Source organism: Montipora capricornis, chromosome 4, assembly GCF_036669925.1.
Source record: "Montipora capricornis isolate CH-2021 chromosome 4, ASM3666992v2, whole genome shotgun sequence".
NCBI lineage: Eukaryota > Metazoa > Cnidaria > Anthozoa > Scleractinia > Acroporidae > Montipora > Montipora capricornis.
This window is the reverse complement of record NC_090886.1, coordinates 9,504,113-9,526,612: the sequence shown is the minus strand read 5'-3', so window position 1 is coordinate 9,526,612 and position 22,500 is coordinate 9,504,113. Positions and strand designations below refer to the sequence as shown.

General features: G+C 39.9%; 1 protein-coding gene and 1 non-coding gene across 3 annotated transcripts in view; both read right to left on the bottom strand.

The window, feature by feature from the left end:
* Positions 1-22,500, bottom strand: part of LOC138045498 (nucleoprotein TPR-like) — a 66,678-nt gene that overhangs the window by 27,811 nt on the left and 16,367 nt on the right. For both annotated transcript variants that reach the window (XM_068892029.1, XM_068892028.1), the window contains exons 19-35: positions 21,468-21,611; positions 19,666-19,704; positions 19,017-19,151; positions 17,871-18,011; positions 16,931-17,041; positions 15,922-16,006; positions 15,029-15,127; positions 14,310-14,404; positions 12,580-12,867; positions 11,606-11,680; positions 9,689-9,877; positions 8,069-8,196; positions 5,340-5,625; positions 4,188-4,292; positions 2,867-3,073; positions 1,796-1,948; positions 500-748 (exon numbers count right to left, since the gene is read on the bottom strand). In XM_068892029.1, coding sequence (XP_068748130.1) covers positions 500-748; positions 1,796-1,948; positions 2,867-3,073; positions 4,188-4,292; positions 5,340-5,625; positions 8,069-8,196; positions 9,689-9,877; positions 11,606-11,680; positions 12,580-12,867; positions 14,310-14,404; positions 15,029-15,127; positions 15,922-16,006; positions 16,931-17,041; positions 17,871-18,011; positions 19,017-19,151; positions 19,666-19,704; positions 21,468-21,611 — 2,529 coding nt within the window. The remainder of the gene's footprint in view (positions 1-499; positions 749-1,795; positions 1,949-2,866; positions 3,074-4,187; positions 4,293-5,339; positions 5,626-8,068; positions 8,197-9,688; positions 9,878-11,605; positions 11,681-12,579; positions 12,868-14,309; positions 14,405-15,028; positions 15,128-15,921; positions 16,007-16,930; positions 17,042-17,870; positions 18,012-19,016; positions 19,152-19,665; positions 19,705-21,467; positions 21,612-22,500) is intronic.
* Trnaa-ggc (transfer RNA alanine (anticodon GGC)) lies at positions 2,285-2,358 on the bottom strand. The gene has a single exon. It is a non-coding gene; the product is annotated as a tRNA-Ala (tRNA).

The window sequence follows — 22,500 nt, the reverse complement described above, 5'->3', positions numbered from 1 at the left end:
CCGAGTTCATGTCTACCTCCTCTTCAAAGCGAGTCTAAGTGCGAGGTTTTTCTTATGAGAATTAGTTTTCACTCATATGTAAAGTAGAACTAATTACCATCACAAAAACTTTGCCCTTAGACTCGCTTTGAGGAGGAGGCAGACATGAACTCGGAAATGGCCTATTAGGGTCTTTCTGCAGGTACCCCAAAGCATTGTATTTTAGGTCAATTGGGATTAGTCTTTATTTGGAGTTGTCTTGTTTTCTGTCTTTTGTTTTGCGTAATCTCTGCTCTGGTACATACAAAAGGAACCGATAGTTCGCCTGTAATGTACAAAGTCAACAAGAAATATTTGCGATAGCCCTAAGCTATACTTTGACGTTTTCGATGCCGTAGACGTAGTCTTTGCATAAACGCCCTAAAGCTCCAGTGTCAGCTTCGACGGCCACTGGTTCAGACTTGCGCCATAACATCACCAACCCAACCGCCCATTTGCACAATCTTGAAAATTGTCCTACCTTGTTCTGTTCATCCAACTCTTTCAATCTCTTCACTTCTTCCTCCGAGTTATTAACTTGTTCGGTTAGTTCTTTGATCTTATTTTCGTATTCTGCGACATCAACATTTCCCGCAGATGACGCTGCTGTTCCTACAGCCTTTCCTACTCCCTCTTGTTGCTCTGAATCGTTCACTTTCTTCTTCAGGTCTTCCATTTCCTTGGTTTGCTCATCAACTTGAGTCTTGTATCGGCGAGCTATTCTCTTAACCTTGAACCAAACATAAATTTGTTAAAACCTTTAGAAGAAATCTGTTTCATTTAGTCGTAATCGAGATTCAAAATTTGTACATAATTTGAGCAGGGTTAACGAACAAATGATCTTCGCACAGTTGGCCTGACAGCCACTGCAACTTTTCATGGCTTGGGCGATCTTCCTAAACGATCGTTAAATCGTATGTCCTTCAATCCTTCAATCGGAAGAAGAATGAACAAAGTGTTAATCAGCTCACACCGAATATGCCTAGAAAACAATTGCAAGAGCACTTTTTTGGCGCAAGATTACCATGAAAAGGTATTTTTTTTCGTTCGTTAAATGAGCAATAATTAACGTTGTCCCCAAAACTCCTTGACTTAGGACAGCAGAAACCCATATAACAACAAGCGCTGCCATCTGCTGTGGTGCTGGAGTGACGCGGCAAGAGGTGGACGTTTTACTTGGGCCTAAGGACACACGTTTTAACGCTAAATCGAATGTTAACTGTAAAATATAACTGCTTAGTTCATAACCACCCTATGACAACGTTCTCAAATTGAAAAATGGCTTCAGCTTGCAAAATCAAACAAAACGTTTTGGCCTTGGATTTACATAGCGGGGCCGAAATGAATCATGGATCACCGAATACTCAACATGGTCGGAAGACCAGGGAGTTGAATCCAACGAAGAACCGCTGTTACAATGTACAGACACAATACAAACTTAATTGACCACTCCCCATAGGGGCTTTTCAGAGGAACTGAAACAATCAACGAAATGACCAGAACAAGAACAAGAAAAACAACAAGTGTTAAGAATTCAGACAGGCCGGAGGCAAACCAGTTCATTATTTACACGTGCAGAAGAAGTTGAACCACTGAATACCTGGATAAGATTCAACGAGTGGTCAGAATTGATCTTGAACCCAGGATCTCCGGATATAAAGGCAAGTACCCTAACCACTGAGTCGCACTACCTCCAGCGGACCTTCATGGCTTTTTTAGTCCAACTTTGCATATAATGGTTCCTCTGCGAAGCAATGGACAATGAAATAGTGCTAACCTGGAGTAGAGTCTTATTTTTTTCGTTAACTTCCTCGGTCTTGGCGGTAACTGAACTCTTGAGCGTTTCCACCTCTTCCTGGAGTTTACTTATTGCCTTTTGATGCTCTTCTTTCAAACTGCTAACTTGATCAGCCGATTTTTGTGACACTGCCTGAAAATGAAAGAAAAAAACAGATGAAAACGGGATCGGAATGATGTTGAAAAATACTAAATATGAGCTTTCCGGAGAATATAAATGCGTACAAATCTAAACAACGCTGGCAGAAATAGTTGACTTTTGCAGAGAGAACGCACAACGACGGTTTTTGCTCGCAATACGTCGAGCTTATCACAGCCGGAAATGCAGTTCATGCGCCATTTCAAGCTCTGTGGCAGAACAGGTCATGGCAGTCGTATTCGCAACACCTTAAACGACTGCAAGACGTCATCCTTGCTCTTATCTGGATGGATAAGCTATTGTCTCTTCTGGACACTTGAAAAATTCAAGTGGGTCCAACGGGATTCGAACCCATGACCCTCTGCAATGCCATTGCAATGCTCTACCAACTGAGCTATGAAGCCACTCAGTTGGAAGCAGATCAGTTTGTCGGATTCATGCATATGTTCCCGTGAAAGGACGCGATGAAATGAATGTATATATTTGAAGAGATGGTTATAGAAGAAAGAGAGGAGTGATTCTCTAAAAGAAACAATGCATGAATTGTCCAGATAAGTGCGAAGATTACTTCAAAATCTCCTTATCATACAAGACAAATAGATTCCATGTTGCCGTGCGTCTACTCACTAGTAGATCACAGAAGACGTCAAAATGTGGTAAAAACATTAGTAACACAACCAGCTATCGCCTCGTGTATCACTTTTTTGTTCTTACAACATTTTGACGTCATCTGTGATTACTCAACAGACGCACGGCAACATGGAACCTATTTGTTAAATTCCACAACACCTTATTGCCAAATAGAAACCAACGCTCAAACATGCAATCGTCTGAATTTTACTCAATTCACTACTCAATTAATTTTTTTTTTTTAACTTAATTTTTCTTGTTATCTCAAAATTAGAACATTACCTTAAGTCCCACTAATTCTCCTTGTGTTTTGGATAACTCAGACTTGAGTGAGTCCGTCTGTGTTCTCATTCGCTGGTTGTCAGTCTTCAAACTGGATACCTGTTGTTGAAACTGTTTCTTCTCTTCTTTCATCCTCTTGTACTCGTCAACATCCACGTTCCTGAACTGTTCCGACAGCTGATTGGTTTTAGCAGTCCATCGAACAATCTGGAGAAGTGATAGTACCCATACGTAATTCACTCAAACAAAGGTAACTAATGATTAAAGTCATTCTATTTTTTATCAGTCAATGCTCGGTTACACTTTTACTTCAAAGTAATATAATCTTCAATAACTTATGGTCTTACTGTGTGTTGCTCGCGCAACAAATCGTTGTTTGATGAATTCGAACGCATTCATGTCAGAGCTGCTAGGATAATTTTCCAGGCTTAACTGGAGTCCGCCAATCGAACCAGTTTTAAGTACTGTAAAGTGGATTCCTTTACGACGAATTTATTATCAACGGCTTCAAGACTTGTTCCTCAGACGTGAGTCGAATTACAACTTGAGGCAGAAACTGTGTTTCAATACACCGAGACCAAGAACTGATTTGGCTAAAAAGTATATTCAGTATTTCGGTGCTACACTAGGGAACCGACTTGACAGCCAAATGAGATGAAGTGCATCTTTGGAGATTTAAAAAATAATAAGGAAATTGAGTCACATGTTTTTTCAATTTTTAATTCATTTGTATTGTTCTTTGTTTCCTTTTGTGATATTATGGTTTCTTTCTTATGTAAATCCTAGGTTTTTATTTCTTAGTTCTTAATTCTTAATTTTACACACGACCACATCAGCAAATTTATTTATCGTGTATAAATAATTGCTTTAATTACTTAATTACTTACTATTATACAAACAGGTTCACGCGAGCACGCTATTCAACTGCTTGACAAGAAAAAAAAAAGGAAACCTGCAAGGATTTTGTCTAGGGACTTCAAAACTACGAGAAATCTGATATTTGGGCGTGCGTGTAACAGGCATGTCTTCGTAAACCAAGGAGACGCAAACGTGAGAATGGGAGCCAATTCTGGGTTTTCTGTGGGAAGCGCAGAAAATACCGTATGACAACTGGAGGACACAAGACCAGCCGCCTCCAAAACAATATTAATTCGTTTTATCATCTTTATCGTCATCGTTGACGTCATCGTCGACGTCATCGTCATAATCACCACCGCCATCAGAAACGCCTTAAAAGGGCATTCGAGTAGAAACTCGGAAATGCATCAATTAAGGAAATGTTCCATACAACGGTTTAAAAGCTGAAAGATCCGCATGGTACCTCGTTTTTTAGCGCAGTCTTCTCGGCCAATAGTGCATCTTTTTGCGTCGTCAGTGACTGAATGTTGTCCTTGAGTGGCCGCACATCTGCTTCTAGAACCTGAATCTGATAAGCAAAAAACAAAAAAGAGGAATTCTCCTTTAAGATTTTGTAACCACTCCCAACGACCTCAACAGTCGCTAAGGAAGGATGGCACAAAAAGTCGGTTAGTGCGCGGCATTGGTACAAGAGGTCCTGAGTTCGATCCCCGGATCTCAAATCCTTGTTTCGACTTCGTTCCTTTCAGTGTAGATCAATTAGCTTTAAATACCCGCAAAACGGAGCACTGATGGAGAGTGGAGAGTAAAACGAGAGCACCGTCAACCTCAGGTTTGTCAGTTGAATTACTGTTACGAGTTATCGACGTTAAGTGTGGTTGCTTTACTTTGCTTTAACGTTTAAATACGCCACGTTCGATATATCAATATTCACACATGGCTACGAGGCTTTATGGTTAAATTCAAATATTGTTTTGTTTACAAATCTCCCTTGAGAATTGTGAGATAAAGAAAACAGAACTGAGCTGTGAATATTGACCATGAAGCCTCGTAGCCATGCCTGAATATTGATATATCGAACGTGGCCTATTGGAATGAAAAGTACTCACGTGTTCCGTAAACTTGATGCCGACATTTATTGGTGCAATTACTTTGACTTGATTCAACACCTTGTCCTCAGTGTACGTAGATGTAATTAACTCTCACCTCATACCGGCCCCCAGTGACGAGTAAAATCGTCTCGCGTTAGAAAGAGTAAAATATATTGTACGCTTTCCTAGAACTCCACTGCCAATGACTACAAGCCTCGAGGTGACTTGGCTCAGTTTTGACTACGTTGTAGACAGGGTTTTCGGGCGATAAATTAAGTACAATTTTGTGACAAACTTCGGTTCTCCTGTCAGCAAGCGATTGCAAATCAAGGACCGTTTCATTACTCTTATCAATTTTCATGGCCAACGCGCAAGTTGGCTTATCAAGACTCACTTTAGAGAGGTATTTTTTTTCCGTTTCGCGCACACTTCAACTCCGCAAAATCCAAGCTTACGTGTGTGAAAAATAAAATAGACAGAAAATAAAACTATCACTGAATGCGGGTTCGTTTTGAGCAGCATACCTTTGTCACCAGTTCTCTTACAGTGTCATCTGCGCTCTCTTTTTCACTCGTCAGTAGTTTATTGGCCTCTGTCAGTTCATTTAGTTTCTGAACTTTTTCCATAATCTCAGCATGCTGTGCTGCGGTTTGGGAGTCTACTTCTGACTGCGTTCTTTGATCAGTTACGTTCTTTTGCAGCTCCTGTAGCTGTCCTTCAAGGTATTCGCATCGTTGCTGGTAGCGGATGCTCTCTGATTGTGACAGCTCGCATTTTGTCTCGGAAATCTCCTTTTCACGGCGAACAAACCTTTGAGGTACAAAATGCGTGGTTGTGCGTAAAATTAGAAGCATAACTGGAAATAGCCTTGCGTTTCACTCTATCAATGAATAAAAACGCAAGCTGTATTGCGTTTCATTTTTAAACGTTCTCCACAATTCTGCCACTTTTTCATTAAAAAAAAAATCAAAGAAAACTTTTTTCCTCCAATTTTGTCAGCATTATTGTGCTAGTTAATAAACTCTTCCAATCGGTAGTGGTTTCGCATACAGGTTTGATGCCAGGTACCACACAGAAAACACACGAAAAGTCATGGCAAAATTCTGGTGGCAGGGAAGCGCACAATCTAGGGGTAAGGGGGACCAGGAGAGACAAAATAGGTGGTACCGGGGGTAGCCACCCTGGACAGAGTCCTGATCAGTCTCCGGGGGTGAGGCCCATATCCCCAAGTCACTAGGACCTAAGGGGAACCAGGAGGGGTGGCCCTCCTGGGTGGAGTACAGATCAGGTGGGACCGGGAGTCTACACCCTGGAGTGGATATTTTTCCGGAACTGTCTCCAAGTGCTAAGCGTTACTGTGGGGTAAAGTGCAGCCAGTGGTTGCACTTCCCTGCCACTTCTTTTATTGGAAACCAAGACAGTAGTGCCACATCCCCGGAACCTAACGAAGGAATGGGATGTCGTCCCGTATAATACCATAAGATAAATGATTAATCTTACAGAAACATATCGATGTAGAGAAATAAAGTAATGATCTGCTTGATATACTACCTGGTCGTGCTAAATATACAGTGAGCATTAGGAATAGTTGAACGAGCTACACAAAGGTTCTGGTCAGAACAAAAAAGACAAAACGCTGTTGTGAATGAACCGAAGCCCTAAGAGAACTAAGAGGGAAAGGAAGTGTACAGCATAAAGAGGAGCACATGTGCATGATGCGCACGTGCTATTAAAAATGGAACCTTCGTGGAGACAAGAAAATATATCCTGCTAATAGAATACAATACAATACAATGTTCTTTATTTTGAGAGGGTAATACATGATTAACCCAGTAAAGAGTTTTCTAACACATGGCCCTCTGTAATACAAGGTCAGACCACAACACCGGGGACTACGTCCCTTGCTCTTATCGAATAGTGAGTGGGTTCTTTAACGTCCCATACTATTTAATTTCCAACAAGGGTTATGAGACGGGACCGTCAGTTTACAGTCCTTATCCGAGAAGACTTGAAAGTCTAACCATTTGCAGATGTAATTACAAAGGTAGCACATTCTCCTCAGTTATTTTAAGACCCTGAGTGTTGGTCCGGACGGAGTCGAACTCACGACCTCCCGCATGACAGCCCGATGCTCAACCAACTGAGCCACCGGTGCGCGCTAAGTTACAGTGGAATTTGCCAGAGGAGAAGGATACATTGTAACAACTAGTTACTGATCATTGTTCTTTCTTGTACTTTGAGCTAGTCTGTACCGTTACTTAGTACAAAAGCTTATTCAAATGTTGGACGTTGTGTGACAAAGAAAGAGAGATACGATTATTGCTAATGCGTCAATACGTGTGCTTTCATAGGGCATATATGTAGTTTTCAGGTTTATCAACATCAGTTTATGCTACAATAAACCGAACCTTGACAACTGGCTCAAAAATACTCGCGCCATTTTTTTCCCAGCCAATCACAGGCACGAACAAGCCAACTACCACTTTTCCCGCACTTAGCGCCAGCTGCACGTTTTTTGTGTGTGTGTGTGTGTGATATGATTGGCCCATTTGAGTGTCTACATATGCCACGATTGGCCAATTTTGGTGAAAACCACTTCACATTGCGACGAGAAGCCAACAATTACAAGCAAACAAACTTTAATAAGAAAATAAAGGACTGGGCATAAAAAGTGGACGGTCTTCTAAATTATGAAGAGAGCTTGCCTGTTAGCTCAATTAGGAGTCTTGCACCGCCCTCGAGGTAGAAGTCGTGGACACTACACAACTATTGCTTCACCAATTCGATGTTTTTTTTCGTTTGTTTTAATTCAATTCCACCAACTGAGCTTGGGTGACCGGAGTACTCCGCTCTAATTAGGCCGTTCGATTCACAGGCCTATGTTCAAAATGGATATCGCGCCATACCTGGAGAACAGACAAGTGATTGCCTTCTTCTAGTCTTACTAGTTGTTGATATCCATTTGTTGCAATTGTTATATTCCATGAAGTCACCTAAAGCTTCATGCTTTAAACATAATCGTTTTTAAGTTCGTTTAATACTTTCATAACTGGTTGCTGGTCACCAGAGGGTTCATGTGTCCTTTAAGATGCATAATGTTTTGATTGTTGACAATTTCATTCCCGTTGGCAACGTTTTCATATTGCTTAAATTACTCATATTTAAACAAAGTTGAGAACTTCTCGTCAAGTCCTTCTTACACAACGCATCGAGAAAGAGGAAACAAACGCAATGCATTTCAATTTCAATGTACCTTATAATTTCCCACAATTCGTCAACAGTTTTGTTACCCTCAGACGCTCCGTCAGTTGTCATGACCTCTTTGGGGGGTTGAGCGAGGTTCACTGTGGACTCTTTGCTGGCTGCCAGCTGGGCACTCATCTGGAAAAAAAAATCAGCTTCCTTTATTTTTTAACCCATCGTATTCTAAAAAGTAAGCAACTAAGGGTTCGAAAAAGTTTACGAAGCAATGCAGATATCGGGCAATGATATCGGTTGATTTTCAACGAAGTATATGGGGCTTCAAAGATTACTAAGTGCTTTTTGAAAACGTTTGCTTGAGTTAAAGGCCTACGCATCGCCAAAGAACTACGGCCGAGTTGGGAACTTTTGAATGATGGACTTTAAGCATCCCAATGCAGTTTTTCGCCGATATTTCGTTTAAGTAAAATCAGCTCTATATAAGAATAAAGACACTTGACAATACAAATGTTGCAGCGACAAGTAAAAACGAACACGCATCCTTTCCCGTTGTGGCCTGTTTCTCAAAATTAACTGTCCAGATCCCTTGCTAAATTAGCTTTATTTACAGCCATTCAAAAGCACCCGTACTTTTCAAAATACTTTCTAGATTCAGCTTATATATTTTTGACTTTGTATTTGATGACACCAACAAAATTGTATTTATTCTTGTAAATTGGCTGGAGCATCTCCTTGCATTTCTGTCTTTAAGAGTAAGCTGAATTCCGTTATCCAAATTGAGAAACAAGTTTTTCTTCGTAGTGATAGTTAGTCCATAGTTAGTCCATCTTCTCAAGAATGGAAACTCTTTCTGCGCTAGAGCTGTGTGCTTATACCTGCTAAACGTCTTGATAACTGCTAAGTTCTCTTCTTCCACAAATGTTTCCTCTTTCTGATAAATCATCCACCCACCCCGCTCCATAATCAATTTAATTTAATCATTGTTAAACGATCTGGTAGTACATTGCTCCACATTTTAGTAGTTATTCCTTGCAAGCTCGGTAATATGATGTTCAGTTCTCATTCAATGTAAGTTTGTTGTATGATGTAAGATTTGTTGAGCATTGACCCATTTCAGTAATTCCAATTCTGGCGGACAAAACAATGGTTGTTCTGTCCCCTGAGAGAAACAAACGTTTCAAATGCAAAACAATCTTATTGTTTTGTGCTCCGGATTGGGAAATAACTGATGGGGGTCTATAGGCCACTTCGGAAAATACCATAATACTCTTTTTTTTGTCGCCAAAAATTTTGAATAAGCATTGTTTTTGTTTTCTCTTGGGACCATTATAAGTCCCGAGAGAAACTGGAAACAATGCTTATGCAAAATTTGGGGGGACAAATAAAGAGTATTATGGTATTTATCGAAGTGGGCTATAGGATAAAGATATAATTGCAAGATTCAAAGTAATTCGCTAAAACTAAGCTCCTAGTGAATCATGGGTCGTTCCAGTCCTTTGTGGGACCAAACAGACAAAATTGTTATTTGATATAAACCACGCTATTGGCCATCAGTCGCCGCAAAAGACCCGACTCCTTTGAACTTACTAACGGCGAAACAGTCTACTAGAGCAGAATAATAACATTTATTAAAAGCAAATTGTTTTTTTCACTTTTTCTGCTAATTACAAACCTTTTCTAGTTGGCTATGAAGCGTCGAATTCTGATTGACAAGATCTGCGCAGCGTGCCTCTAATTTCTTGGTCTCTGAAGCTTTTGCCTTTTTCTGTTCATCCCAGGAGCTCAAATGTTGTTGTAATTTTTGCTCAGCTGCAACTGCACGGTCCTCTATCTCTTGGAATTTACTGCTCTGTTCTTGAAACTGAAAAGAAAATACAGCATCAGTTTACAGCTCAGAGGTTTTCATTAGACGGACGTCATCAACTTGACAATCCGCGAATTACGATTTCCCGTCAACTGCGCCTTCAGGCGATTCAAAGTGGGGCGACCGACCGATTGGCTCATTTGGTTACGCATAGGAATACCGCGCATGCGCGAGATCGTCCGTTCTTGAAACTCCGGCCGGACCAACATTCAGGGTCTATAAATAGCCGGGAAGAAAGTGCTGCCTTTGTTATTACAGTCGTAAATGGTTAGACTTTCCCACACACTATTTTATAAGGGTTGGGTACGGAATTCCCAGAGTTGTGGTCTGCTCCGATTGAGAACTAATTGTTTTTGTAGAGATAAATTGATAATTAATTGTTTTTGCAATTTAGCTTATTTAAATCTCCGGGGTACAATAAATATTTTTGTTGTTGTTGTTGTAGCGCTACAAGTTTATTAGCCTTTGGCTACCCTCGAAAAACAAAGATTTCACTTCACTTCACGTTCCCAGTAATGGGACTCATTATTGATTTCGCAAATGAATGCAACTTCGAATTCGCTTTGAGAAAGAGGCTGCAATGCACTCAGCGGTGAGTTGACCAAGATAGACGTGTCCTTTTGAGCTTTCGTTTTCTTTTTATTGCTTTTTTTCTTTATTTCATGAAAACTAATAATAATGCCGGAAACATTAGTCAACCGAGTAAGTTTCTATACCGCAACTCATTATTAGGTAAATAAATTTGGCCAAATACTGCTTTTTGTTTCTGTTTTTCAAGATCTACATTTTTCTCCATCGTATTCGTTATAGCATACACTTTGCTACTACAATATTATTTTAACCCAAATTTCCTTCTTTTGTTTTCCTATTTTGGACATTGGACATCACGAGACAATTACACGTTGTACATAGATTAGAAGGTCACTAACGTAATATTCCCATGCAGCGTATTCATTTCGTAAAGCGCTGATCAACATTGTTTCATTCAAAGCATCCATCCCGAATAGCGCTGATCAATAAGTATTTAAGTCTAACAAACATTTTAACCCGGGTATCTTTCAATTTTGGTGATGGACAACGATTTAAATATTATGAAAACTCGCACTTTCTCATCGGCTTGCTTCGATGGTCTAGTGGTCATCAATAATGCAAATATCGCTTATGGTCCGGGTTGAACTTTCTCGACCTTCATGTTCTTTAAAAATCTTGCAACTTAATGGCGTGCTTTTTCAATTAAATTGAAGCGGAATTTTTTTATGTATAGACTTGAATTCATGTAACTGAAGTTAAAGGGGAAATGTCCTTCTCGTCTATCCCAAATAACGCTCACCTTTGTTTCGAGTTCCACAGTAATTGGTTCATTACAATGGCCCACGTCTTCCCTTACTAGCGTTGGTATAGACATCAAAGATGGTTGTTATTTCTAAACATTAAAATAGCCCTTGGCTTTCTTTTGAGTCTTTCTGCAGGTACCGGAAAGCTTTGTGTTTTTGGTCACTTGGGATTAGTCTTTCGTTGGAGTTGTTTTGTTTTCTGTCTTTTGTTCCTTTTGTTTTACGCAATTTCTTCTCCGGTACTGGCAGAAGCTGCCTTTCTTTTGTTGCATGGGGTCGGCGCGGTTTTGTTACGTTATGCCGTCAAAGTGGTCACCAATGCCCTCTGTTCCTCCAACAGAAAGGCAGAAGCCACTCCAGTCTCCAGTCCCCTACAAATATTTCACATTACCTCAGCCTTGATGGTGGTCAATGCTTGCACGTCATTGGCATGAAGAAGTAATTCCCTCTCATACTTGTCTTGGGCCTAAGGAAAAACAACATTCATTGACGCCTTTTCCACATCTTAAAAGGAAAACCCGTTCGTATAGGAACCTAGATTTTTTAAAGTCACCTTCAGAAAGTTGCTTCTATGAATGGTGTTTGCATTGAAATTAAGCTAATGTTCTTAAACGGGTGCTAATGTCCTACCGAAAAAAATTAATACAGTTTGCTGTTAGGTTTAATAGCAGTTTCTCCACACAAATTGCACAAACATTTTCTCAAAATGTCTGCGATTTCGGGCCAGACAAACCACTATTTCGTTTTGCAACTAAACTATGTTCTTCAATTTATGAATATTTACACTCAATTGCTACATTTAAGACAAAAACAGAACCTGCTTTTAAATTTTAGTCTAACATAGATGACTATGTAATAGGAGTCTACGTGGTTATCTTAGGTTAACGAGTTTGGCATATTACTGTACGATACAATCATTTTTTAAGTCATCATTTTAAATGAAAATCACAAATGTTCTTTGAACTTAACAGTTTTTGGCGGATTATGTAGGCCTTTTTAAATTGCTACTACTTTCTTCGTCAAATTTTAAAAGTAGATTTGTTTATCGTAAGACTGTAGAAATTTGAAGCTCTCGTTTAATTCTAAACAAATTATGCAACTCTTTGCCCAGTATTCTGATACTTCCACGTTGACTTACAGAAAAAAAAAACTCTAAACTTGGTAAGAAGGAGATGACAAAGTTGTTTCTACCCTTGATATTTTTCAATGCCTCTTTATTTTTCTCACAGCGAGACCTTTGTCCTTCCTCTACCCTAATGACAATGTTCCCCGACCACAGTAGAAGCTCTTTGTGTTATTCACGCTTTGACTTTTCACCGTCAGGTGTCAACTTCCGTGACACCCCAAAAACCTATCGTTGCCCACCTCTTTAGCCAGAACAGCTTGTTCTTTTAGTTCTTCCTTGGCAGTCACTTCTGCCGCGGTCGATGTCTGAGCTTTCTTGAGTGCCTCGTCCAATTCAGCCCTGACTTTGCTTAGCATGTCACGCAAACTCCTGGTCTGTGATTCGGTTTCTCTCGTTAACTTGGCTCGTGTGGCATTCAAATCCTGGTTGAGAGCTTGAAGAGTGGACACCTTTGTCTTGTACTGTGATATTTCTTGCTCTGCTTCGTTTAGTTTTGTTTCTGTAGACCTCCTGAATTCCTCGCTTGTCTAAGTAGCAAAAGAGCCACGCTAGTTAACTCTGCACTAAGACAAGCCACACTAATGATCCTTTTTACCAGTCATACCAACTGGCAATTTTTGTGGTTTTCGTTCCAACAACAACTCTTTCAAGATTATTTACTCCATAACTCCAAAAAACGCATGGGTCAGTTGTGCATTTAATATTCCCCCAGCAAACTCATTTGACTTTTACTCTATTGTTCACAAATGCGCGCTCTTTTCAAAAAATAATTTGCAAGTTAAAAGTTCATTAGCTTAGAAAGGCATTAATGTCGGTGCCTACCATTGTTATTGCGCATACGTTCTGCGCAATCTCGAGATATTCGGGTTTCCTATGGTTGGTGCTTACTAATACAGGGATATTTTTGCGCGGATTAAAACTATGCGGAGAAAGCGGAACTTAGCAAGTGCTCTTGCTATCCAAAAAGACAATTGGGGATAACACGCATTTTTCAAAGGTAAAAGCCATGTACGGCATTCTTTTCCAAGCTCCGTCTTGGAAAATAATGCCATACATGGCTTTTACCTTTGAAAAATGCGTGGTTACCCCCTATTTTCCTTTTGGATTTCAATAACACTTGCTAAGACCTGCTTTTCCCGCAAAAGTACCTTTGAATTGGTAGGCACCGTTCTTAAGAGCTCGGCACTGAAGGCCGACATGCAATAGGGACAACCGTGAGTGATCTGACAAAGAACAGGTTAAAGACCTGGAAACGAGAGGCATACGATGAGTCCTAACGAAGGAACAACACAGCAAAGACAAGTCAGAAGAGAAAAAGACGGCGGCCTTGTGATGTTTGACGGAAGCTTTAATAAAAACGTCATTTAATCTTTCATACATGTCCAATACTGAAACTTACAGCTACAAAATGAGATTCATGGTACTTTGCTAACCTAAAAACATCATGTATTGCTCTTTGGTTAGGGTGCTGGGTGAGGACATGGTTAGAAGGTCACTTTGTGACGCCTACACCACGTTACGTGAACTTATGTTGCCGCTGTATATTGTTCAACCCTCTAAACTTTCGACCTTTTTTTTTTCGCTAAGCTCCTACAAACCAAAGGAAGTATCCAGAAACTAAATTATGAGGGAAAGTGATCAAAACAAAAAAAAAAAAGCACAGCAACACTAAAAGTCGCCTTTGTGCGCTCCCGGGTGCCCTATTACACATCGCCGATTTGCAGAGAACGGGAAAGAAAAGGTCTTTTACTTATCTGCAAATACCATTGTCTACTGACATCCTCACTGACATTGGCACTTCAGATAGCAAAGTGCTAAAACAGTCACCAAGACATTGTATTAAGGACACAAGAGAACTGATTCCCAAAAAAAAAAAGATCTTAGTTACATGGTTCATGATTGGGTAGATGTGTTCAAGGGTACAATCGTTCCCCAAGTTTGAGAGAGATTTCGATTTATGCCGCTTTACCTTGTTCAAATCACTCAATGCCGTTTCGTTAGCTTCGGACATCGATTTAAACTGATCTGCATGCTTCTTAGCGTGTTGCAACTGTTCCTCAAGACCTGAATATACGAAACAAAAAAACTGTAAGGTCACCTGTGATAGAGCGGTTTTCAATCGAGTGTCTCAAAACAAATACCAAAGTAATGGGCCATTTCCGAGTTGCTGTTTGTCTCGGTTTCGAAATGAGTCTTGGTACTCAACTACTGTAAGGGAAATGAGTTTTATTTGCATAAGAATACGCAACTCATTTCCATTTGAATGGTTGCGGACCAGGACTCGCTTTGAAGCCGAGGCATGTAGCAACTCGGAAATGGGCTATTACTTCTACCAATCACAGCAGGTGCAAACAGGGCAATGAACCAATCCATATTCGTAGAAATTCCATGTAACCTGCTCAAAACGCGGGGAAAATCGCGCGTGCAGGTTGCCACTGGTTTTGACTTTCCTTTTCATTGGTTGAGAAACTGGCGCGAGATTGTTAAACCAATCACTAAGCGTAGCAATTGAATGAAATCGCGAGATTACTTTCGACAGTCATTTGAAAACTGCTCTAACGCGACTTCATTAGACTGATAGCTGATAGTTAGCTCATTCCTGGCAATTCAGCAAAGTAGCAAAATCAAAATTTGATAATTGATACGAGTTTCGTCTCTGAATGTAACTCAAACCTAACATATTATCACCTTTGATTTTTGCTTCAGCGTCGTTCAATTTTAATTCAAATTCTTCAATCTTGACAGTGTATTGTTCCGTCACCTCTTTCCTGATCCTCTCTTGATCACCTCAGAGTGGAAAGAATAAATGATAAGGGACACAGAAACATCTGAAACGTCAGCTCCCTCAAACACACAACCATTGGTACCAACAAATCTTACTGGCAAGACCTCTTGTTGGCGAGAAGAACAGGGAGACAGTACGGGAGAAATATATATAGGGAAATACACTTCTCCCCAAAAAAACAGGTTCCAAGGTGCATAATTTTTTCCCACAAGAAATGGGTGGGAACTGTGTCAATATGGTTTAAAAACGAATTTTTTCTCGGTAATAATGTCGGTAAGCGAAGCAAGCCGAACAAAAACTGACACTATTTCACGCCATTAGGCAATGCAATAGTTTAATTGTTTTACTACTAATAAATATTGCATTTTGCACGAACCATGGACACTAGTGGCACCACTACCACTACTGTTACTACAAAATAGGCAAAAAATAGGAGGTTTTCCTCTTCAGCAAGAAATTAGCATAAAAGGAAAAGGAGGAACTAGACACCCCAGAAAATACATCAAGTCCCCTTCCCTCCAGTCACAGCAAAAATAAGGGGCCTGGATGTCATCTGACAGAAGTGGCATAACAGCGGCAGTGAAGATCTCTAGTCTCCGTAATTTGATGATGGCGAAACACCTATAATTCGTCCGAACATTGTCAAAAAAAATACAGCCAAATACGATTTGGGCTATATCATGTAGACGTCTCAAAGTGACATATATGGAGTTCTCAGGCTTAAGGAAACAAATTGTGAAACCCTTCCAAAGCGTTATTAATCTCATTGTGCACTAGCATTTATCCTAATGTCTACCTTCTTTCAAGATGCCCGGCTCGCTGTTCAGAATATCATCAATGCGCTTCTCAGCAGCTTGAAGTTGGGCTTCAGCTTGTGTGCACTGCAATCAAAACATACACGATTTTCACAGAATATCAGGACACCCATGTTACTTTCCCAAAAAGAGGTGGCCTTGTTAGAGTGTGAAACGCGAGAAGAGAACGCATATTTTTCACACTAACGCAAAAAAATAGAAATCCAGACGATCTTCATTTGAAATTACTTATGTTTCCCTAAAGATTCTTCTTTCCACTCTTAGGTACAACAGATGTCAATTCAATTCTAATGGGGTCAAGCCAAAGACCACAAACACCGACACTAGCTCTCATAAGCAAATTCAGATTATTTTATTGTTTGCACTATAACATATTTACGCACAAAGATTTCACTGCAAAAGACAGGAAAGAAAAACAGCATTTTAAGGAAATTCATAATCTACCAGTTGGAAATGAAATACCCCTGAAACGCATGCACTCCTTTATTTAATCACGTTTTAAGTTATTCCCTTTCACAATAGATATGTCCAGCAATGCAGGCAACGGAAAAAAAGGGCAGAATTCTTTTAATCATTTTTTTCCTTTATTTCCACATACATTCTTATCACAGCCTCTTTTCTTTATCTTTGGCGTGATTTCGCCAAGAGGGCATTACGATGGTTGGAATACCAGCTCGAGCAAGTCGATACAATTTTTACCGGGTTCAGATTCAGCTTGATTTTCACTCATTTTGTCCCCACGATAGGCCGCAATTGGAGCTGCAACTCACCAAACAGTCCTCTAAGCAATTCGAACCAAAATTCCATCAACTTCCGATCAGTTCAAATCTCTGGTGTTGCGCCAAGAACCGAAAAAGAAATCGGGCTTAAATCAGAGCTGCCCTTTTTTAAAGTTGCAATGTAAACCCAACATGCACCGTTGTTGTGTAGTCGCGGGACTAAAATTGCCGGTGTAAAGGCACCCTTCTCCTCTCCTATAGATTTGCTTACCCGAAGTTGCACGGAATCAATATCCCGGGTTGATGTCAATAGCTGATCCCTGGCTTGTTGGTGAGTCTTGATTTCAACGTTGAGCTGTGACTGTAATTCCTGAACTCGGTTCTATATACGTGTAGAAACGCAAGTGTTTAGTTAAGAAGGCCTGTGGGAGCCTGGCATAGTAAAATGACTATGCGGCAGCGAAAACAGTCACGCAACATAGAACTCAACAAAATATAGTCACAGAGTACAAAAATAAATGCAGTACACAACTTGTGACAAACAACTTTTGGTTTTCCCTTGTAACAAAAGCAAAAGCACAGACGACATACGCAAACCCAATAGCTAGCGTCTTTATCATTAACTGAATACCTTTTGTCAGCGCGCAAGAAGGTCCCGTTGACAACTTAGTGGGTCTGAGAAAGCTGAGTGTTCTCGAGCTACAATAATTAAGTTGCAAAAGTAGTGGAGACACTTCACCTTATTGGAGCGTTATTAATTTACCTATCAGCTCCCACCACACTGCAGCCCGCCCGTTTTGCCAAAAATGAAAGAAACCTGTTTGATGTCAGCTCATATCTTGCCTGTTGACTACAGGTATCCAGTAACTTCTCAAAAGCGATTGAATAGTTAAAATAAGAGAATTTTTATGCTTTTATTCTCAAGCAGCAGCTTGCCGTTACTCGTTTGTCGTTTCACGAAAACGAGGATGCTACATCTCTCCAATGCTTTTGCTGATGGTGCTACTAGCGTTTCTAAAGCACCTTTACAGTGCGTATGTGTATAATTTTCAGATTTCTCCCCACCTATCCCCAAACTAAGCTCCACCCCCTCTCCATTCGATAGACTCTCGCTCGCTTTCCCCAAACCACACACGCTACGACAAACTATGATGGTAGGAACGATAAGGATGATTGAACGGGAAAATAAAGAGCTTTTATTTTTGGCTCACCTCCCACGTGCTGATGATACCCTTGTGGTGTTTCTCTTCAGACTCTAGTTTCTTTTTCAGCAGATTCAATTCTCGTTGTAAAGTGTCAACTTGAGAACCGAGTCTTGTCCTTGCCTCAAACTCGGATCTTTCTAAATTGTTCTGAAAAGATAAAAGCAACACTACATTTGAATGAGACGGTATCGGTTGAATGCAGTATCCATAAAAGAAGAATAAGCTTGCTGCAATTAAAAATGCCAACAAACTTTTCCCTCAAAACAAATGTTCCTATAGTAATGTCGACAAAGCAGAAACCACCGAGGGTAGCAGCACCATTTGACAGACGCCTTGTATAGGTCGAAACAGATGACACAGTTAATACAATTTTGGAAAAAAGAAGAAAACCTTTCAAGTTTTTGACTAATCTAGAATTTGGTGTTACCATTGGCTAAAATTCTCTCTTTTCGCTTAAGACCAACCCACGCGGTATTTGCGACCCGCAGCTTCAGCAGCTAATGTTCGGCATTTCGAAAGTTCAACGTATGCGTTCGTTTCAACGATTTAGAGCAAAAGAGAGACTGCATGTTCGCTGTCTACCTATGGCTTGTTGAGATTGTTAGACACTAAGCTGAACCCCTAATTTGAGTTTAGCCACATTTACACAAAGAAAGAGCGCAAATACCGTGACACGTAAACAAGTAATGGTCCTGTTTTTAAGATGGCCACAAAAGAATGCACAGGAATGTCCGCTGAAAGAGCAAAGTCGTGTTTTTAATTGTTTTTACAACTTTGCCTTTTCCTTCATGTAATGTAAGGTTTTCTTTGGGAAAGCAGCTCTTTTCCCGACAATTTGATTTTGATTTAGCCTGAAGAAAATTCTTCAAAGATATCTTTTGTCATGGTATAGTGACTAACAGCTAAAGTAAATACATAACAATTTCTCTATAGATTCAAAGCTCGTGTAGTTACCCTCGAAAACGCTAACCAATGGAAGGTCGAGTTTTGGACAGTGTACGTGCATGGTGTCATAAGCCAAGAGATGGTAAGCAAATCTTCCCCTCTCCCCTGTCTTCCCTTCATTTGAACTTTTGCGGCTCTACTGAGGTGGTTTCATAACAGTAATTAAGACCCGAGCTGTTTTATAAAATAAGAGCGTTCAAAGCTTACTTGTAGGGTCTGAAGATTTGTGACCAAAGCATTTTGCGATTTTTGGTGTTCCAACAAACTCTTGTTTTCCTGCATGAGGCGAACCTCTGATTCCTTCATGAGAGCTTTCTCGGCTTTCAAGTTGTCACAGTCGACCTATAATTGGCAAAGAAGCAATAAACAATTGACTACGTAATTGCACTGCAGCACCATATTGGACAAATAAAATTGCAACGGATTTGGCTAGAATTCTCCAATCTTTCTAGAAGCCAAAAAAGATTTCCACATCACCAAATGACAAGCACCCAAAATACAATTGAACCCAAAACGTAACCGAGCTTACGTAAAATTAACTACACTGTACTCCTTCACCAGAGCACGTCAATAAAAAATATTATACAATAATTATGTAGAACGCAGTGCGGACTTCCCCATTTTACAGGTAGCAGACAATCATTTTCCACTACAATGACCATAACACGGTATTACCACCTTTTTGCGCAACAATTTTTTATGTTGCAAAAAGTAGGTGGTAATACGCACAACAACCATCTCAACTTGCAACGCAACATTGTTGCGCAACAAGTTGCTCGAAAAATGTTGCCCGTATTACTGGGCCTTTATCGACCAGAACACAGCATAAACACAGCACTTCACATCATTTACTTACCTCAAGCTTGTTGCATTTCTCTTTCATGCTCGTGAGCTCCTGGCAAAATAAACAAAAAAATTGTGCTCTTTCGAGTATAATATATAGATTTAGCCAAGCCTAAAAGCTCCTGTTTCTAACCCCAGAAAGCAATATAGTGTACATGGAAATAATTATGCTTCTGCATAAAGTACAAAATTAATCGTTATTACTGTATACAGTTTATAGTGATCAAACACCTCTGAGCTGACAGCAGTAAACAAACAAGCCTTGCAAACAATAACCAACCATTTAAGTCAACAACTAAAACTGAAATTATGCACAGTAATCTCCATCAAACCATTTTCCGTTTCAGAGACAATCTTTACTCCCTCCCTCTTCAGTTTATAACAGCAAAAATCTTACTAATTAAAAAGTCAACCTAAAGCGTAGTAAATTCGCTTACTCGACTGCAATTTCACATTCAAACAAAGCAGCTCGAGACTACATATCCATTTCACAAAAAAGCCTATAAATGTGATTGTTGAAATATGTCAGAATCTCTCTCAACACGGAATTGCAAACGTTTTCAGGCCTTCTTCGTTTTTTAGCGAGTTTTACATATATTAAGAAAAACATTACCTGAAAGCTAACCGTTGTAAATAAGTGTTTTGTTTCTCGCTGTATTTCTCTCAGCTTTACGTTGATTTTCATTGAAATTTTCTCTTCTTCTCCTTCCTCGGCTTCTCTCGAAGCTTTCTTCGCTTAAATTTCTTAAATTTCGTCGCCTCTTCTCTCGTGTTCTTTCCTGCTCTTTATCCCGTTGCTCATCACTAATATGATTTCCCGCCAGAGAAGCGCGGGTTGCCAAATGCAACGTTGCCACGCGATTTCCCGCCAACGAAAATTGCCCGAACACTCCCGTCCTCAGAGGCTCTCCTGCCTCCCCACCTCCACCCCGACAGTCTGTACGGGTGGCCGTAAGTGACGTTATAACCCAAATATTTCGCATGGATAGATTTACCAAAAAAATTTTATCCATGGTGCTCCGCTAATATATTTATTATATACTCGACAGAAAAACAGAATATCGCATTTCTGATTGGTATATGACGAATTTATAAATAGGTAGCAGAGTACAATAGAGGTTATAGAGTGCAATACGGAAAGTTGTTGTGGAAACAGCGACAGAGTTTGTTGAGTAGAGTGTTTTCACTCCCGTGATCAGTAAGTAACCTTGTTTTTTCACCGAAACAAAAGAAAATGTTTGCACGATAACAAAGCACAATTCCCGGAGGATGGGTTGGGTTCACCAACATGGCCGCCGTTCCATTGTCCAGGGGCACCAACATGGCGTCACGTAAAAACTCTATATAATACAGAAAAACTCGCATAAACTTCCTCGTGTATTTTGTGATTTATGGTCACTCGCATTCGCCTATGGCTCGTACAATTTTGAGAGCTTTCAAAACATCACTCGTGCTCATAAATCACAAAATGCAATCGCGTTCACACGATTTCCTATACACGCAGCAATTCCAATATACCGGAGAAGCACAGGGTCCCACGTTTTCCTTTCCCCCTCAGTAGTTGAAGTCCCTATAAGAAATCAATAGGCCTTTTCCGAGTTCATGTCTGCCTCCTCTTCAAAGCGAGTCTAAGTGCGAAGTTTTCTAAATGAAAATTGGTTTTTATATACATGTTAAGTAGAACTAATTACCATCACAAAAACCTTCGCAATTCGACTCGCTTTGAAGCGGAGGCAGACGTGGAACTCGGAAATGGCCTGTTAAATTTGGGAAACTTCTGATTTTGTCAAAATGACTTGCAACACTAATAATCACCTGCGATATGCTATCAAGAGTTGCCTGTATCTTGCTGTTCGCCACTTGCAAGTTTCGGGACTTTTCAGAGGCAGCAGAAGCCTCCTTCCTGAAGGCTTCCGAGTTCGTCTTCAACATTGAATATCGCTCCTCAATAAACTCCAGCTGAACCAAAGAAACAGGTACAACATTAGAAAAAATCACGCAAAGCTTGAAACAAGTTGCAAACTAAATTGAGTCCAATTTCCAAATGCCAAGAGCTACAAAGGCTTTAGTTTTCAAAAGAAATGATACACAAAAAGACAGAAATTTAATAGACCAATAGGAATGAAGCTCTCAGGAATCAAGCTTTGAAGTCACGTCTGAAATGATGTACCCAAACAGGCTATTAAAAAAAACTTCTGTTTAGGGTGGTACATTTTCTGGTGAATAACGTGAATCAAGAATGAATGAAATAAATATTTTCTGTTGTGCGGGTTATACTACTATGCTCTCTAGTTATACTACTATGCTCTCATCTGAACAACTTAAGGACGGTGCCTTCTGTTATTGCGCATATGTACTGCAATAACATATGTTTTCAGACTGAGGTATTTAAGCTTCAATTTGGAAAAAAACGCTACACATTGCTTCGTATTTTAAAGCTTTTTACAAATATTTTTGATTAATTATCTTCAAAAAATGCGTCGTTACCCCCAATTTTCTTTTTGGATTTCAATAACACTTGTTAAGTTCTGCCGCTTTTCCCGCATATTCAGTAAACCGCGCAAAAATACCTTTGATTTAGTAGGCACCGTCCTTAAATAATTGTCGCTTATAGACAACTGAAAATGTTCAGGTGCCTTTCATGGGATCCGAATCCATGACCTCTGTAATGCCGCTACAACAATCTCTTAAATCAAGAATCTCGTCCAGCAACCATTAAATATTACGACTTTTTTGTGAAACCACTTTTAGCCGTCACATCTCTAGGCCGGAAACAAAAATAATCATGCAGTGATGGAAATCAGAACAAGATTTAAAGACATATTTCTTTTATTCTTCCCACACGAAC